The sequence below is a fragment of the Petaurus breviceps genome, unplaced genomic scaffold (genome assembly GCF_028583685.1).
Source record: "Petaurus breviceps papuanus isolate PSGF00001 unplaced genomic scaffold, PetGlider_PUasm1.0 90760, whole genome shotgun sequence".
Classification (NCBI taxonomy): Eukaryota; Metazoa; Chordata; class Mammalia; order Diprotodontia; family Petauridae; genus Petaurus; species Petaurus breviceps.
In genome coordinates, this window is record NW_027187338.1 from 12,392,331 (window position 1) to 12,412,661 (window position 20,331).

At 39.1% G+C, this 20,331-nt stretch overlaps 1 protein-coding gene across 2 annotated transcripts in view; it reads left to right on the forward strand.

The window, feature by feature from the left end:
• Window positions 1-20,331, forward strand: part of LOC138146343 (phosphopantothenate--cysteine ligase-like) — a 208,870-nt gene that overhangs the window by 29,732 nt on the left and 158,807 nt on the right. The window contains exon 7 of one of the 2 annotated variants that reach the window (XM_069068160.1): window positions 711-1,586. The exons of the other annotated variant lie outside the window; for it this stretch is intronic. Within the exon in view, the coding sequence (XP_068924261.1) occupies window positions 711-719 (9 nt within the window). The 3' untranslated portion in view covers window positions 720-1,586. Of the gene's footprint in view, window positions 1-710; window positions 1,587-20,331 lie in introns of those variants that run through there. 2 annotated transcript variants of the gene reach the window in all.

Consider the following 20,331-nt stretch of genomic DNA (forward strand, 5'->3'; position numbering starts at 1 on the left):
AGAGAGAGAGAGAGAGAGAGAGAGAGAGAGAGAGAGAGAGAGAGAGTAGAACAGAGACTGAGGAGAAAGAAAGAAAGTTAGTCATGGTTTATGGAGGGTTAGTGTAAGTCAACTAAAAGTTTCCAAATGAACAAACTGAAAGCCAGTCCAGAGGTCAAAGACAGACATCCACAAAGTAGCAAACCATGGGGCTGCGCTGAAAAACTTAGTTTGGATTCAGGAACATTAGGTCCAGAGTCAAGGTGGGGGGTGGAGGGGTACTGAAGGAGAATCTCACAACAAGTAGAATCAGGACAAACAAACCTCTATCCTGAAAGTAGAAGCACAAGGCTTTGAATAATGACAGTTTGCTTTATGCAAACAATCTGTTCAAAGCCATGACATTTTATAGCAGTGTCCTACTGTGGCCATCTTTCCCCTCCTCCGACCCTGCCTCAGCAGGAGGCAGTGGAGTATGTAGAAGATGGAGAGGGTGAGAGGGAGAGAGAGATGGAGAGAGGATTCTGCCACAAACATCGTCTACCTATGTGACTTGGGACAAGTCATGTGACTTCCATGAGGCTCAGTTTCTTCAGCCATAAAATGGGGAGAATAATAGCACTTATTTCATAGATTTGTTGTGAAGATCCAAGGAGATATTAGTGAAGTGCTTTGCAAACCTTAGTGCTTTATATCCGTCAGCTATTATTATTCTCTTCCTATCTCCCCAGATCAGCTGAACACAATACAGCTGTGTGCTTGGATACTGCTCCTCCTCCTAGAATGTTCCTGTAGAGCCCAAGGCCATGCCTTTGTAGTGAAAGGCTTCCATCAGCTCAAATTATTAAAATGTGGTGGGCCCAGAATCCACCAAACATGCAAGACAGCCCTGTCACCTCCATGATTCCAAGATATCTCTGACTGTTACATTGTTCTTACCTATCCAGGATTGTTGGGGGTGGGTAAGGTTTTGATAGACGTAAGTCAGGTTTTAGGTTAACTTATTGAAGCAAAGATTAATGGAAAGTGGGACAGAGAACTATTGTAGAAAGACATGTAATCTTAGTCAATAGGCCAAAGGGATTATCACCTATCCTACATGATCAGGAAGGTACCTATCTACTAGTGTGTCAATTTCCTGGAGTCTGTATACAAACATTGGGTACCTAGCCAGACTCAGCCTTTTTTTTCTTACTTTATAAATACTTGTTTAATTGAATAGGTTCATAACTGTCAGAAATCAGAGGCAATGTGTCTTTAGTTGTAGAGACTTTTTCAGGATTGTGGAAAGTCTATATAAACACATACACACATACACAAACACAAACTAAAACTTTCAAGTTAACCATTGTCAGATGCAACATCCACATATTTAACCTCTACCCTATCTTACCCCATACCACCCATGCAGGTCAAAGGTTCACTGGACAGTATTTATCCCTGAGACAAAAAAACCCAATATATAGCTAGAAGAGATTGTCAACTTTATTTAGATACTTTTAATTTTCCACTCTTGCTTTTTCTTCATGCAGACCAGAGTCACAAGATCAATAAATATTTTTGGTGTTATAATTGAAAATTAGTAATGCACCCTTAACAAGCCAATATTTGTTCTTCAGTAAATAGGTATTATATAATACAATATGTTATAATAACTTAGAAGTTACTCATATGATGCCAGTCTTTTTTAAAAATTTATTTTTAGTTTTCACTATTCATTTCCCAAAGATTTTGGGTTACAGATTTTCTTCCCATCTCTCCCCTAGCCCCCACCCCAAGATGGCAAGCATACTGAATACTACTTCCCCCATTCCTCCCTCTCTAATATCTCTCCCAATCCCCCCCCCTTTCTTTCTTGTAGGGCAAGATGGATTTCTATAGCCCATTGCCTGTATATCTTATTTCCTGGTTGCATGTAAAAAACAATTTGTTTTTAAAACTTTGAGTTCCAGATTCTCTCCCTTATCCCCTCCTCACCCACTCCCACTGAGAAGACAAACAATTCAGTATAGGTTATATACGTATAGTAATGCAAAGCATTTACATAGTAGTCATATTATGAAAGACTAACTATATTTCCCTCCATCCTATTCCGCCCTCCATTTATTCTATTTTCTCCTTTGACCATGTCCCTTTTCAAAAGTGTTTTCTTCTAACTACCTGTTCCCCCAATCTGCCCTCCCTTCTATCATGCCCCCTCTTATCCCCTTCCCCCTTACTTTCCTGTAGGGTAAGAAAATTCAATTGAGTGTATATATTATTCCCTCCTTAAGTCAAATCCAGTGTGAGTAATGTTGACTCATTCCCTTTTACCTTCCTGCTCTTCCCCTCCATTGTAACAGACTTCTCCTGCCTCCTTTATTTGAAATAATCCATCCCATTCTCTCTCTCCCCCTTTTCTCCCAATATATTCCTCTCTCACCTCTTAATTTTAATTTTATTTTTTATATCATCCCTTCACATTCGACTCACCCTGTGCCCTCTAAGTATACATGTACACACATATATATGCACACACCTATACATGCATATGTATGTATACATATATGTATATATAAATATATATACACATATATAATTCCTTCAACTATCCTCATACTGAGAAAAGTCTCATGAGTTACAAATATTGTCTTTCCATGTAGGAATGTAAATAGTTCAGCTTTAATAAGTTCTTTATGATTTCTCTTTCCTCTTTTCATGCTTCTCTTGATTCTTGCATTTGAAAGTCAAATTTTCTGTTCAACTGGTTTTTTCATCAAGAATGTTTGAAAGTCCTCTATTTCATTGAGTTTCCATATTTTCCCCAGAAGTATTACACTCAGTTTTGCTGGGTAGGTGATTCTGGGTTTTAATCCTAGCTCCTTTGACCTCCAGAATATCATATTCCAAGCCCTTTGATCCCTTAATGTAGAAGCTGCTAGATATTGTGTTATCCCAATTGTGTTTCCACAATACTCAAATTGTTTCTTCCTGACAGCTTGTAATATATTCTCCTTCACCTGGGAACTCTGGAATTTGGCTATAATATTCCTAGGAGTTTTCTTTTGGGGATCTTTTTCAAGAGGTGATTGGCAAATTCTTTCAATTTCTATTTTGCCCTCTGGTTCTAGAATATCAGGGCAATTTTCCTTGAGAATTTCTTGAAAGATGACTTCTAGGCTCTTTTTTTGATCATGACTTTCAGGTAGTACAGTAATTTTAAAATTATCTCTCCTGGATCTATTTTCCAGGTCAGTGGTTTTTCCAATGAGATATTTTACATTGCCTTCTATTTTTTCATTTATTTGTTTTATAATATCTTGATTTCTCATAAAGTCATTAGCTTCCATTTGCTCCAATCTAATTTTGAAGGAATTATTTTCTTCAGTGAGCTTTTGAAATTCCTTTTCCATCTGGCCAGTTTGCCTTTTTAAGGCACTCTTCTCCTCATCGACTTTTTGGTCCTCTTTTTCCATTTGAGTTAGTCTATTTTTTAAGGTGTTATTTTCTTCAGTCAGGCTATTGACTCATTTTTCATGATTTTCTTGTGTCATTCTCATTTCTCTTCCGAATTTTTTCCTCTACTTCTTTTACTTGATTTTCAAAATCCTTTTTGAGCTCCTCCATGGCCTGTGAGCAGTTCATATTTTTCTTGGAAGCTTTTGATTCAGGAGTTTTGACTTTGTTGCCTTCTTTTTTTTTTTCCATTTTTCAAATGCTTTATTAACTTCTAATTTACATCATTCATTTGCGCCAGATTTTGAGTTACAAATTTTCTCCTCATTTTTCCCCTACCCACTGCCCCAAAATAGCAGTCCCACAGGATATCCCCTCCTCCAATCTGTTCTCTCCCATATTTTCTCCCATACCCTTTCTACTTTTCCAGTAGGGCATGGTGGATCTCTATGCCCCAGTGCCTGTATATCTTCTTTCTCAATTACATGTAAAATAGTATTAATAATAGTATATATATATATTTAAACATTTGATTTTAAAACTTTGAATTCCAGATTCATTCCCTTCCTCCCTTGTCACCCACCCTCACTGGGAAGACAAGCAGTTCAGTATAGGTTGTACATGTGTGGCTAATGCAAAACAATAACATAGTAGATATATTGTAAAAGACTGACTATATTTCCCTCCCTCTTATCCCACCTCCCATTTGTTCTATTCTCTACTTTGATCCTGTCCCTTTTCAAAAGTGGATGCTTCCAACTTCCCTCCCTCCCAGCCTGCCCTCCCTTCCATCATCCCCCCTCTGATTCCTTTTCCCTCTACTCTCCTGTAGGGTGAGATACCCTATTTAGTGTGTATTTCATTCCCTCCCTAAGCCAAATTCAATGAGTATAAGGTTGACCCATTCCCTTTTGCCTTCCTATTCTTCCCCTCCATTGTAACCATTTTCCATTGCCTCTTCTTTATGAGTTTACCCCATTCTGTCTCTCCCCATCTCCTCTCATTATATTCCTCTCTCACCTCTTAATTTCACCTTTTAAGTATAATCCCTTCCTGATAAATTGGTCCTGTGCCCTCTATCTATGTATACCTGTAAACATATATACACACATCCGCATATGTATTCATAAGCCCATATGCCTTCGTATATAGACATATATATATATATATATTTCTATTCCCTTCAACTATTTTCATACTGAGAAAAGTTTCGTAAGTTACAATTATTGTTTTTCCATGTAGGAATGTTAATAGTTCGACTTTGATAAGTTCCTTATGATTTCTTTTCCCTGTTTACCTTCTCATGCTTCTCTTGCTTCTTGTATCTAAATGTGAAATTTTATATTCAACTCTGGTTTTTTCATCAAGAAGGCTTGAAAGTCCTCTATTCCACTGAATGACCATATTTTCCCCTGAAACATGATACTCAGTTTTGCTGGGTAGGTGATTCTTGGTTTTAATCCCAGCTCCTTTGACCTCCGGAATATCATATTCCAAGCCCTTCGATTCCTTTGTGTAGAAGCTGCCAGATCCTGGGTTTTCCTGATTGTGTTTCCACAATATTCACATTGTTTCTTCCTGGATGCTCGTAATATTCTCTTCTTAATCTGGGAATTCCGGAAACTGGCTATAATATTCCTAGGAGTTTTCTTTTTGGGATCTTTTTCAGGAGGTGATCAGTGGATTCTTTCAACCTCTCTTTTGTCCTCTGGTTCTAAAACATCAGGGCAGTTTTCTTTGAGAACTTCCTGGAGGATGATTTCTAGGTTCTTATTGTGGTCATGGCTTTCAGGTAGTGCAATAATTTTTAAGTTATCTCTCCTGGATCTATTTTCCAGGTCAGTGGTTTTTCCCATGAGATATTTCACATTGCCTTCTATTCTTTCATTTGTTTGGATCTGTTTAACAGCATCTTGATTTTCCATAAAGTAATTAGCTTCCATTTGCTCCAGTCTAATTCTGAAGGAATGATTTTCCTCATTGAGCTTTTGAGATTCTTTTTCCATCTGGCAAATTTGGCTTTTTAAGGCAATCCTCTCCTCATTGCCTTTTTGAGCCTCTTTTGCCATTTGAGTTAGTCTATTTTTAAGGTGTTATTTTCCTCAGTCAGTCTGTTGACTCTCATTTCATAATTTTCTTGCATCATTCTCATTTCTCTTCCCAATTTTTCTTCCACTTCTCTTATCTGCTTCTTAAGGTCCTCTATGGCCTGTAACCATCTCGTATTTTCCTGTGAAGCTTTTGGTGCAGGAGTTCTGACTTCACTGTCTTCCTCCTGTTCCATGCTTTGCTCCTTTTTGTCCCCAAAATAAGAGTCTAATGTTGGAATCTTCTGTCTGTTTTGTTTCCTTTGCTTGGTCATGTCGCCTCTCAGTCACTTGACCCCAGAGCTTTTTTCCACAGTAGGACTCTGCCACCAGACAGGGGAGCTTTCATCCCAAATGCTGGGGTTTTATCAGCTGCTGGAGGTATTAGATGGGTGCACTCTCTGATGTCTCCACATGCTCTGGCAAGCTGGACACACGCCCCAAGATCTCCACCCTAGACTGCAGTCTAGATCCAAGCAGGTTAAAGCAAGAGCGATTACCCCTCAGACTGGTGCTTGGTCCCCCTATACTCTGCAGGCCAGGAACTGAAGCTGACACATGGCGCTGACTGGCTTTGCTAGGCGTCTCAGCAGCTTCTCGCTCCGGGGGCAATAGTCGACATACTCCCACTTACTGGGTCCCAAAGTCCAGACTGCACTGACCTCTCACTTTGTCCTTTGCATCTAGGTGTTGATAATTCTGGAAAAAGCCACAGCTGCTGGTGATATGGAGTCCCTCTGGCGGGGGGCTGGTCAGACCCGCCTTGGGGCTAAAACCTCCAGCTTAGGAGGACCTGTGCTCTCCTACCAGAGCACTGCGCTGGCTAATTCCTGCCATCCTCCCAGGCTGTCCTCAGTGGGCGGTTAACTTCTCTGTGTCATTTTATGGGTTCTGCAGCTCCAAAGTTTGTTCAGAGTCCCCTTTTTACATTGATTGGGGAAGGTGGAAGCTGAAGGCACTCGGCGGTTGTGCTTCTACTCCACTGTCTCAACTCTGCCCCCCCCCCCAACTTTGCTGCTTTCTTCTGGTTTCAATGTTTTGATCCTTTTTGTCCTCCCAAAAAGATTCTGTAGTCTGATTGTGCTTCCTCTCTTTGCTTATCTTGCCAGCAAGTTACTTGACTTTTGAGCTCTTTGTCACAGTAGAACTCTGCTTCCAGAGTAGAGAAAGCTGTGTCCAAAATTGCTGGGGTTTTCGCAGTTGTTATCAGAGCTATGAGGAGGGAGCCCTCTCTACAGTCTCCACAAGTTCTGCCACGCTAGTGCTCCTCACCCCAGGACCATCACCCAAGATTGTGACCCAGATCCAAGTAGGTCAAAGCAAGAGCAATTACCCTCTGAGTGGTTACTTGGTCCCCCTAGGATCTGCAGGCCTGAAACTCAGGAGGCAGCTGTGACAGTCGCTGCAGCCACAGTGCCGTCCTCGGGGTAGGGGCTGGACTGTGCTCTTCCCTCACCTGGTTCCACAGAGTTCCCCACCAACCTTTTACTTTCTCTTTGGTGTTTATTGGTTGAAAAGTCTGGAAACCACCATAGCTCTGGGTCTGGGCTGGCGCGGGACTGTTCTCTGCTCCAAACTCGGTGTGATAGACCCTTCCTGTCGGCCTTCCAGGCTTCCTTCAGTAGGTGATTTGTTTCTCTCTGTCACTTTGTGGGTTCTGTAGCACTAACATTTGTTGAGTAATTTTTTACAGATATTTTGGAGGTGGTTGGAGCGGGAACTCAAGCAAGTTCCTGATTTTACTCTGTCATCTTGGTTCTGCTTCCAGACTCAACCTTTAACATGGAAATAGTGTATTAAAAGCTTACTATGTGGGGCATCTAGGTGGTGCAGTAAATAGAGCACTGACTGTGGAGTCAGAAGGACCTGAGTTCAAATCCAGCCTCAGACACTTGAAATACTTACTAGCCGAGTGACCTTGGTCAAGTCACTTAACCCCAATTACCCTGCCTTTCATTCAGAAAGAAAAAAAAGGCTTACTATATGACAAACACTGTGCTAAGTTTTAAGGATAAAAATTTCAAAAGTCCCTGCTCTCATTCTACTTAGGGCACATAGTACATATAGAGAATTGAGTTGCAAGGTGGATTCCAGGACCTAGAGGTCCTGAGGACACAGATGCAGAAATGATGGCAAAGCCTCAGGATCCATAGGATGCCTTGGCAGGTCAAATAGTCATGCGTGGAAGACATGGTGGTAGAAATACTGAGTGGCAGTTAGAGCAGGATAGTGAGACATAGGATGAGGTCGACTAGTCCTCAGTCTTAATCAGGATTGGAGTTGGTGACTCCCTGCTCTTCCAAGAAGTGTGAGTGGCTTTGTCCAATAGTTTAAAAGATTGGAATAAGAGATACAAGAACTTGACCTGCCACTATTAGGACATGAATGGGCTGGAGGGTTGGATTGGAGCAGGGATTCTAGAGTTCCCTCTTCAAGTGGTGAGGATGGCGGGGGGGTGGGGAGGGAGGGTCAACATCTTGCCAGGATGGGGAAAAGGGAAAGAAATTTTGGCGGCAAGGTTGGTGGAGAATCCCTTCCTGAAATACCTGCTTCTTATTGGGCATACTAGATAGTATGACCATTGATTTGTAGCTTTGGCTACCTAACTCAGCCTGGGCATCCTTCAAGGTTTGAGCATAGAGAAAAACTGAGTATTGCACTCATAGTGTGTATAAAGTGTTTGAGGTGAACAGAATTCAGCCTTGGGCTGTAGGTTGAACCAGTCATCTTCGTGATATGATATATTGTGGTTAAGATACTACTTAAAAATTTGATTGGTATTCCATTCATTGAAGTAGAATGATGTGCTGTGGAAAGGTAAATGTTACTTATAGGGTAGTGGCCAAGATAGTCCAAAAGTATGGGATAAAGTTTGGGCCTTGACTGGAGGGAAGGTGTGAGGGAAGATTATAGAGCCAGAAAAGAATTAAGGAAACAGATGAGTACTTAGCTTCATTGAGGTTGGAAGATCTTTGCCAGGTGAAAATATGAATCATTATAGTCGATGTCCTTAAATAGACTCACTTGCTCTGGAGAATGAGACTGTTAAACCAGCCTTGTTCTGTCATTCAAGAATTGGTGCTTTAGAGCAGCGCTTCTTAAACTGTGGGTCACGACCCCACAGAGTCACCTAACTTAGTGTGGAGGGTCACAAAAAATTCGGCAACAGTAAAAGGTTTCTGAACATTCAATGACCAAAAATCAATTCAGAATCAAATGGTAGTGAATCCAAGGTGTTTCTGGTAGCACTTTCCCATATTGCATTGCATGACTTCACTGCAGGCTTAGTTCTGAACATACAACATGCACAGTTTGTACTGTGCATGCCATCATGACATGAGAAACATCTTGGCTTAGATTCGAGACCATTGTATGTTATGAATTGCAGTGTTTTTACTCTACATACAAAGGTTTCTGTCCTACATAAACATAGCATTTTAATTCTGGAAAATAAAGATTTAGGGGTGGCCAGGTGGCTAAGCAAGTAAGAACACTGGCCCCAGAGTCAGGATGACCTGGGGATCGAATCTGGGCTCAGACACTTAGCACCCACCCAGAAACACCTGGCTGTGTAACCTTGAGCAAGTTACTTAACCCCAATTGCTTAGGGGTGGCTGGGTGGCTCAGCAAGTAAAAGCACTGGCCCCAGTGTTGGGATGACCTGTGAATAAAATCTGGGCTCAGATACTTAGCACCACACCCAGAAATAACTGGCTGTGTAACCTTGAGCAAGTTAATTTACCCTGATTGCTTTAAAAAAAAAAGAAAATAAAGATTTAATATTTTCCTACAGTCATTCCTCAGCATGTAAATATCAAATTAGTATATCTTTGGATTGGATTGTGTCAGAATGTTTGATTTTAAAAATTGCTGTTTATCTTCTTTTTCACAGAAACATAAGTGTTTAATTGCAGTAAGTAAAGACAGAAACCCTTTAATAATATTTCTCTACCATTATTGTTGCATGTGTATGTGAGTGTGAACATCAATTTTTTTTAAATTAAGCACAAAAAATAGAATCTCATATGCTAAAGCTAGTATTTATTTGAGAAATTATTAGCAATATTTATTCATATTTTAGGACAAATTTTTTTTGTTATGGATAAGTGGCTAAATTTAGATAGAAGAGGTAAAAATATTGATGACAATGTGGCAGAGTCTTTATACAAGGTTGTAGTACACCTAAACTGACAAGAAAAAGAAAATGTGTCAAATCATTTTTGCAAAATGAATTTACTTCTAATGATGATGGTGTGGAAAAATCTCTTTGCTTAATTTGTAATGAAGTTTTGACTGTGGAAGAAATCAGCCAAACTAAAACATTGTCTTAATACCAACAATGTAGTGGACTGAAATCAATCAAAGGAATATTTTGAATGACTTTTAAAAATCTTCAAATAAAAAAAATGTTTTGAGAAATTTGTTACTGCTTACGAAAAGGATTTACTTGCATCTTATGAAACTTCTTATTTAATTGGAAAAACTAAAAAGTCCTATGTGACAGGAGAAGATCTTGTGTTACCTGCTGCTATTAAAATATCAGAAATAGTTCATGGGAAAAAGTATGGGGATGAAATTAATAAAATTCCTTTATCGAATGATCCTATTTCCAAAAGAATTTCTAAAATTAGTAATGACCAGCTCCAGCAGCTTATTACCAGGCTTAAGGGCAACCCAAAGTTTGTAATTCACTTAGGTGAAACAACTGATATTTCTAACATGGCACAATTGTTACTTTATATAAGATATGCTTATAAAAGAAGCATATGTGAGGAATTATTGTTTTGTCACCTTTTGGAAGGGCTGTACACAAGAGGGGAAGATATATATCTTAAAGTTGATGAATTTTTCACAAATGAAGGTTTACAGTGGAAAAAATATGTTGGAGTCTGTTCAGAAAGTGCTAGAGCAATGATAGACAAGAATGTTGGATTTGTACTATTGATTAGAGAAATTCAAGTCAAAACAACTCTGAGGTACCACATCACCCCTATCAGATTGGCTAACATTAAAAAACAGATAAATGATAAATGTTGGAGAAGATGTAGGCATACTGGAACACTGGTGCATTGTTGGTGGAGTTGTGAACCGATTCAGTCATTCTGAAGAGCAATTTGGAGAGCAATATGCCCAAAAGGCTATAAAACTGTGCATACCCTTTGACCCAGCAATACCATTTCTAGGTCTGTATCCCAAAGAAATCATAAAAATGGGGAAAGGACCCATATATACAAAAATATTTATAGCAGCTCTTTTTGGTGTGGCCAAGAATTGGAAGTTGATGGTGTGGCAGCAAGCACACCAAGCCTCCCCAGGGTCGCTGCCACCACAGGTTCTTGGATCTGCTTTGATAAAGGAAAGCAACTCAAAATGGGTTAACAAGCTTACTTTAATCAGTCAGATATGTATCATTTACCTAGTTTAGGGGAAAAAGGTCAACACCCCAAACTTCAGAATACACAGACAGAATTATCAAGTCAGAGAAACAAATCAAGTAGACAGATTTCCAAACTGTCCAACCATTACATCCATACCAAACAACATCTGGGTTTCAAATCCGGGGGGCTCCGGACAACGGCTTCCCAGAGTTTCATCAAATCACAGAACACTTCTCAAAGTGAGCCCCAAAACAAAGCCTCACATCAGGGCTTATATAGCCTTCTCCTGGCTCAGAGAATGTAACAACCTTTTGGACCCACTGGCCAATCAAAAAGTATCTACTGAAAAACAAGCCTCCCACCCCAGGCTCCAGGTGCACTTTAGCCTAGGGGCAGGGAAGATCTTTAAAATTTACATTCCCATTACATTCAGCCCCGAGATGTTTCATGCCCATAGCATAGTCAATTTACTTTTGAATCAGCACTAAACATCTCTTAGGTCACATTTTCAAGACACAGAACTAAAGTTACCAAAGTGGCCACTGGGCCTTAAACAAACACAAAGTACATAGCATTATCACTTCAATTCAAAACAAGAGTCCAAATAAAGTTCTCTTGGGGGGAGGGGGTGTCCTTCCCCTCACACAGCTCCAGCTCCTGCTTCCAAGTACAGAGAGGGGGCTGGGCAACAAAACCAACAAGGTGGGGTCCCTGGGGATCCGAGGCACTTCATCCCACCCACCATAGTCACAAGTCCATCCTCCCCCAGGATCCCAAACTGTGGGATGCAGCAAGGAAACACATTCAGTGCCCCTGCTTTGCTGCTCAGTTCTTATATTTTCCTGTGGCTGAATTCCGAACTCCTAGGTTCCTTCTCCTCCCGCAGGCAGCAGCCGCTCCTGGCTTCTGCCCAGGTCCTGATGCAGGCAGCTCACCATTCCTGCTCTCATCTCAGTGAAGTCTGCATGCAGGCCATTCTTTTCTCCTGCTCCACGGCTCCACAGAGTCACAGCTACCACAACTGGGAAACAAACAATTATCCCAGCCCCCATACTTTCCTTTTACTCTGCAGATCCTGTTCGTGACGCCATTTTGTGGCAGCAAGCACCCCAAGCCTCCTCAGGGTTGCTGCCACCACAGGTTCTTGGATCTGCTTTGATAAAGGAAAGCAACTCAAAATGGGTTAACAAGCTTACTTTAATCAGTCACATATGTATCATTTACCTAGTTTAGGGGAAAAAGGTCAGCACCCCAAACTTCAGAATACACAGACAGAATTATCAAGTCAGAGAAACAAATCAAGTAGACAGATTTCCAAACTGTCCAACATTACATCCATACCAAACAACATCTGGGTTTCAAAGCCAGGGGGCTCCGGACAACGGCTTCCCAGAGTTTCATCAAATCACAGAACACTTCTCAAAGTGAGCCCCAAAACAAAGCCTCACATCAGGGCTTATATAGCCTTCTCCTGGCTCAGAGAATGTAACAACCTTTTGGACCCATTGGCCAATCAAAAAGTATCTACTGAAAAACAAGCCTCCCACCCCAGGCTCCAGGTGCACTTTAGCCTAGGGGCAGGGAAGATCTTTAAAATTTACATTCCCATTACAGATGGGCATCCACCCATCAGTTGGGGAATGGCTGAACAAGTTGGGGTATATGAATGTGATGGAATACTATTGTTCCATAAGAAATGATGAGCAGGTGGACTTCATAAAAACCTGGACTTACATGAACTGATGCTGAATGAAGTGAGCAGAACCAGGAAAACATTGTATACAGTAACAGCAACATTGTGTGATAACCGACTCTGTTAGACTTAGCTCTTCTCAGCAATGCAAGGATCTCAGATAACTCCAAAAGACTCATGATAGAAAATGCCATCCACATCTAGAAAAAGAACTATGGAGTCTGAATGCAGATCTAAGTATACTATTTGCTCTTTTTGTTTGTTTCTTCCATTGGTTCTAATTCTTGTTTACAATATGACTAATGTGAAAATATATTTAATATGAATGTATATGTAATAGCTTGTATCAGATTGCATGTCATCTTGGAAAGGTAGGAAGGGGGAAATTAAAAACTCAAAACCTTATGTAAGTGAATGTTGAAAACAAACAAAAAAATTTAATTATTTTTTAAAAGAATGTTTGAACTAGCCATGTAACCTTGGGCAAGTTACTTTAACCCCAACTGCCCTCCAAGAAGGCAAAAAAAAAAATTGGATTTTTCGGGGCGGCTAGGTGGCGTAGTGAGTAGAGTGCTGGCCCTGGAGTCGGGAGGACCTGGGATCGGTTCCGGCCTCAACTCCCACACACACACACGCGCGCGCACACACACACACACACAAAACTGGCTGTGTAACCTTGGGCAAGTTACTCAACCCCAATTGCTTTAAAAAAAAAAAGAATGATTTGTAGCAAAAGTTAAAGCCATTGGCAATGAATATATAATTTTTACTCATTTCATGATCCATCAGGAGGCCCTCATAGCCAAAAAAATATCACCAGAGTTAGATGTCGTAACAGTTGTTTGTTTTCAAACCTTTGGGTGTAAGGTAGCTTTGAAGACGGTGAAGTTTAAACAGATTATTGAAATTGAAAGATGAAGTTGCTATATTTTTGCCTGAGCAGAAATCTGATTTTTGTTTATTTTTTTCATAATGACTTATGGCTTTCAGAACTGTTATTTGTCAGAAATTTTCTAAAAACTCAATGGTTTAAACATGTTGCTTCAAGGAAAAAATTGTAACATTTATATTAAAAGATAAACTTGAGGGGCGGCCAGGTAGCACAGCGAGTAAGAGCACCAGCCCCAGTGTTGAGATGACCTGGGGATCGAATATGGGCTCAAACACTTAGAACCCACCCAGAAACACCTGGCCGTGTAACCTTGAGCAAGTTACTTAACCCCAATTGCTTATAAAAAAAAAAAAAGATAAACTTGAAAGTTTTACTAAAAAAAAGTTAACATATGGAAGAATAAGGTAGAAAATGGTTCTTAAGAAATGTGTACAGCTACAGATGATTTTGTAATTGAAAATAACCTTCCCAAAGAGTTAATTATTAGAGTTATAATTGATCATCGGAAGTGCCTGAAGATACAGTTTCAGAAATACTTCTCTTCAAATTTTGATTCTAAAAAACTAAGTTGGGTTCATAAACTGTACTCAATTTGTGTGGGGCAGAGACCACTACCAAAAAAATCAATACAAGGACTTAGATACCTTGAAAGCAGAAACGAATTTATTGCTTTCTCATAAGAAAGGATGCTACCCATCATCGCTCTAATGGTACCGGCAGGGAAGTACAAATTGATTCCTTTTATACCCTAACGGGAGCCCCCCCCCCCAAACCCTCCTTATTCCATTGGCTGGTCTTCAGGGGGCACAGTCTATTCCTGTGAATCTTCCCCAGCAACAAAGAACAAAGGCAGTTACGCAAATTTGCCCAGAGACAAGAAAGTCAGGAAGTTTTGCAAGAGTTTGTAAGAGTGAACAGTTTAGGTTTCAAAGTGTTTTTTATAAGGTTAGCTAGCTACAGATGTCATTCTGTAAGGGAGTAAACTGTGTTTCAATAATACAAAAACTATCAACCCTTTTGAGAAGGCTTTACTTCTGAGAAATCATCCTTCACAAATTGAAATAAAAAACCTCAGTAATCTGCCATTAAAAGTTCAAGAATTTGCCAAGTTATCAAGTGACAACAGGTTTAAAACTTGTTTCCTAAAAAGTCTTTAAATGAATTTTGACTTGGGATTAGGACAGAATTTCTAACAATTTCTGAAATGGTCCTACACATAGTTCTGCAATTTTGTTCTATGTATTTATGTAAAGCAGCATTCTCAGCATTGATTATAAAATGAAAATGTCAATCAACTCTGAAAAACATTGAAGATACTCTATGTCCTCCAGTATTCCACCAAGATTTAATTCTTTATGTAAAAATAAATAAGCACATCCATCTCATTAGTATGCAAATTGGCTTTTCTCTTTAATAAATGGCAAAATTATATGCATATCAAAGAATTGTTTTAAAACAAATTTCTGTATGATTTATTATAAGTAAATGTTTGACTCATATACCTATTTATATACTTATACCCAGCATCACATAAAAATTTCTCATGGGAAAAGGGGTCTCGAGTGGAGAAAGTTTAAGAAGCCCTGCTTTAGAGAATGGTCCAGAGCAAGTGGGAGGGCTGTGCTTGCTGCTTACTGATTTGATCTCATAGATCTGGCTGAGGCTAAGTGCTTGTAGTTTGTAGTTTTCAAGTGTGTGGATCTGAACAAGACTTGCTGAATTAGCGACAGATTATAGGTTGCCCCAGGACCACACAGGGTATTATTGCCAATTCAGCACGAAGCACTCAAGCCTCCAGAATAAAAAAAGCCTTAGCGTCTAGAAAACAATTTAAGTTTAGACAATGCCTCAAGTCCAGTGTTCGTCTTGCATTTTGGTTCCCTAAATTTGGGCAGAATTTTTTTTTTTACTTTGGCTCCTCTCATAGCCCCTTGTCTATTGATGTTTCCAATTAAATTTATTTCAACAAGCATTTATTAAATGGTTATTTTGTATAAGACTTTGTGCCAGGGGAGATAAAGAGACAAAAATTTTAAACAGTCCATTTGCTCAGAGAAATTATAGTTTGTTTTGTAGCTACTCTGGTTACTGGCTTTAGATTAGCCTTCTCTAATCTCTCTTGAGCAAGGTTCAGTTTTATCTTCCCCTGAGACCAGTATCTTTGTCTTCCCTGGGATTTCCCTGATTACCAGGGATGAGCTTGCCTCAGGCAGGACATTCCGAAGGAGGGTCTTGTGAGGGGGCTGAATTGCTAGGTGCTGGAACTCTGGTTTCTGCCATAGTACATCCACCAGTTTGTCTCATTGCTTTGATTTGTAGAAGGTCATGAGGTTTAATCTGCTAAAACAAATAGTGCCAGCAAATCTGATATCAGTTGAGCAATTGAAAAGTGCTCTAGAGTGTGCGATTTGGATGGCAGTGGGTGTTGATCTCCTTTGAGAAAGTGTCTTGTCCAGTAGGAGCTGTGTGTGCCTTTCATATGGAGTTTAATAAATGCTTGATGACTGATTTTTCCTGTATAGTATCATTTTTCTCCACCAAAATCATCTTGTAAAAGAAGTATTCATAAGCAATATTGTTTTGTATATAAAAGGATGACTTCTCTACCATCCTCTTCTTCTTTACTATGAACTGTTTGTGAGCATCTATCTAGGTATACCAAGATGAAGACAAAGCAAAACATCTCGTGAGCTCATTGAATACAACATTTACTTTCAGTGTCCAGTGGAATTCTTTGGAGAACAGATTGGTTAAAAGCATTATCAGACATGAAAATCTGGAAATGAAATTATAAGCTGTGCCCCCACGAAACTTAGGAAGCATTGTAGGCCTTTTGTCAATCTATAGATGCAGGGGTTCCTAATTGTACCTTACATGAGTATTCCTGCTTTTTGAACCAGTATGTGCCTTAGGAATTACACATCACCCATCTTGAATGGACATGTCTCTAGTCTGATGAGTAGCCCTTTCTTGATGCAATCCTTGGACAATGGCTGAGATGAATTCTTTGTTTTATACGGAAGTCCAGAAACAGACAAGAAGGTTATTGAGAAAAACCTCCATCTCATTGTCCAGTTGTTGGAAGATGAAGATTATGAACTCCTTTAAGACTACTGTGACATTTTGTAAATTGAATTCAGATAGAAAATTTATCTAAAATGATTTTTTTTCACCAATCACCTTTCTATATATAAATCAGATTCTGTACATACCTGCATTAAGTTTTGTGTATCTCACCTGCCCAGACTGTTAGCACAATAGATTCCTAGTCCTGGCTGCTTGTAGCATACATGTAATCTTTTTAAAGCCACAACTCCCTGTGGCTCATTCAACAATCTATTAAGCACCTGCTATGAATAGATCATATACTAGGTCCTGGAAGTACAAGACAAAAATAAAAACTTCTCACAAGGAACTTTCAACCACTTTTATATTTAATTAATAAAATTAATAAGTTAATAAGTTCCAAGACCCAACCAAAAGAGGTAGCAGATTGGATTAACCCCTTCCAATAATTATTATCCTGAAATTCCTGTAGTCATGCTTTTATGCCATTTAAATTTGACTGATCAGAAATAGCAATTCCAGTACCAAGTTTTTGTCATAGTCATAGGGCTGCTGGATTGGTAGAATGTCTGCCTTGCCTAAACTGAACTGTATGAATGGGCCCACAAGAAAACATGGTACCTCCCTGATCCTACCAGTACATTGGTGTAACTGGAAGGAGGGTGAAGTAAGCCAGAAATCAAGCTGGAGGCTTTGGGGAAACATATTGATTGTGGACAAAAAAAATTAGCTCCCAATTATTTCTACAGATAGCATCCTTATCTGTTAGGGACTTTCTGGACTGTATCTTTTCTATATACTCTGAATTTAAATCATCTTGGTTTTTAGAATTATTTCTCACTTTAGCCTCATCTCTTCTTTGAGCTCATGCATGTAGGGACATACTCCCCCTGACTAGGAAAGGGCTGGAACTTTTCCAGTTGGATATGTGTTACCTAACTCCCAAATTGCTTGTAGTCAACAGTGGCAGCTACTCTACTCTAGGTTCCCCAGTAGAGGGCTCCAGAGACCTCAGCAGAAGCTGCTGTCCCAGGCTGCTGAGATATATATAAAGGCAGAAAACGCCTGACTTACTCAGTAGTTAAAAGTTGTCCCTGTTATCATATAGCATCTAGAACCCCCAGATATTTTTTGCCACATGGCTAGAGCATCCCCTCAGAGCTCCTGGACTCTAATACCAGTTATTCATAGGCATCCTCTCCTGGGCATTCCGCATGCACCAAGACAATTTGAATTTCATGAAGTCAGTCCTAGGAAGACAGATTGATCATTGGGTCTCCAGTACCTTACTAGAAATAACTTCCTATTGGACAATGTGGAAGGGTTTCTTTCCTTTTTTTCTTTTCTTTTCTTTTTTTTTTTTTTTGCAGTTCATAGTGGACTTTATTAATTTGTTTACTTTTAGTTTACAAGATTCATTACCACAACTCCATGGGTTTCAAATTTTCTCTCCCTCCTTCCCCCCTCCCCCCCATGGCGGCATACAATCAAGTATAGTATCTGCAAATACTTTCACATTAGGTCAGGTTATAAAGAAGGATTGTAACAGATGGAATAAAGAATGGGAAAGAGGAAACAAAACCAAACAAGAAGACGAAAAAAGGCAGGTAGTTTGCTTCAATCTGGGTTCAATAGCAGTTCTTTCTCTGGATGTAAACATCTCTCTCCATCATGAGTTTTTTGGGTTTGACTTATGTCTCTGTATTGCTGAGAAGAGTCCAGTTTATCAAAGTTGGTCGTCACAAATACGTTGTGTCTGTAAATGTGTACAAATTCCTCCTGGCTCTACTCTTCTCACTCAGCATCAGTTCATATAAGCCTCTCCAGGTAAATATGAAGTCCATCTGCTCCTTGTTTCTTCTTACACAATAGTATTCCATAACATGCATGTATATACCACAACTTGTTCAGCCATTCCCCAATTGATGGGCACCCCCTTAATTTCCAATTCTTTGCTACCACAAAAAGAGCTGCTATAAATATTTTTGTACATATGGGTCTTTTTCCCACTTCTATGATCTCTTTGGGATACAACCCTAAAAGTGGTATTGCTGGGTCAAAGGGTATGAAATTATTTATAGCCCTTTGGGCATAATTCCAGATTCAACTCCATCAGCAATGCATTAGTGTTCCAATTTGTCCACATCCTCTCCAGCATTTGTCATTTTCCTGTTTTGTCATCTTAGCCAATCTAACTGGTAAGATGTGGTACCTCAGAGTTGTTTTGATTTGCATTTCTCTAATAGTGATTTACAGCATTTCTTCATGTGCTTATAGATATCTTTAATTTCTTTCTCTGAAAACTGTCTGTTCATGTCCTTTGACCATTTATCACTTGGGGAATGACTTGTATTCTTATAGATTTGGCTCAATTCTCTGCATATTTTAGAAATGAGTCCTTTATCAGAGACATAGGTTGTAAAAATTCTTTCCCAATTTCCCACCTCCCTCTTAATCTTGGTTACATTGGCTTTGTTTGTACAGAAGCTTTTCAATTTAATGTAATCAGAATTATCCATTTTGCATTTTTTAATGCTCTCTGATTCTTGTTTAGTCATAAAGTCTTTCCCTCTCCACAAATTTGACAGGTAAACTATCACTTGCTCTCCCAAATTGCTTACAGTATCAACCTTTATACCTAGATCATGTACCCATTTAGACTTGATTTTGTTATATCGTGTTAGGTAATGGTCTATGCCAAGTTTCTGCCATACTATATTCCAGTTTTCCCAGCAGTTTTTGTCAAATAGTGAATTCTTATCCCCAAAACTGGGATCTTTAGGTTTATCAAACAATAGATTACTATAGTAATTGACTGCTGAATCTCGTGTGCCTAATCTATTCCATTGATCCACTACTCTATTCCTCAGCCAGTACCAAGAAGTTTTGATGACTGCTGCTTTATAATACAGATTAAAATCTGGTATAGCTAGTCCACTTTCCCTAGCATTTCTTTTCATTAATTCCCTTGATATTCTGGACCATTTATTCTTCCAAATGAATTTTGTTACTATTTTTTCTAGCTCTATAAAGTAGTTTTTTGGTAGATTGATTGGTATGGCACTAAATATATAATTTAATTTAGGTAAAATTGTCATTTTTATTATATTAGCTCGACCCAGCCATGAACAATTGATGTTTTTCCAATTAGTTAGATCTGACTTAATTTGTGTGAAGAGTGTTTTGTAGTTGTGATCATATAGATCCTGGGTTTGCTTTGGCAGGTAGATGCCCAAATATTTTATAATGTCTACAGGAACTTTAAATGGGATTTCTCTTTCTATCTCTTGCTGTTGAATTTCATTGGAAATATATAGGAATGCCAAGGATTTATGTGAGTTTATTTTATATCCTGAAACTTTGTCAAATTTATTTATTTATAGTTTTTTATTTGATTCGCTAGGATTCTCTAAGTATATCATCATATCATCTGCAAAGAATGATAGCTTGGTCTCTTTGCCTAATTTCATTCCTTTGATTTCTTTTTCTTCTCTAATTGCTACTGCTAATATTTCTAGTACCAGATTGAATAAGAGGGGTGATAGTGGACACCCTTGTTTCATGCCTGATCTTATTGGAAATGCTTCTAGCTTATCCCCATTACATATAATATTTGCTGATGGTTTTAAATAGATGCTACCTATTATTTTGAGGAAGGCTCCATTTATTCCTATTCTTTCTAGTGTTTTTAATAGGAATGGATGTTGTATTTTGTCAAAAGCCTTTTCTGCATCTATTGAGATAATCATGTGGTTTCTGCTAGTTTTATTGTTGATGTGATCAATTATACTGATGGTTTTC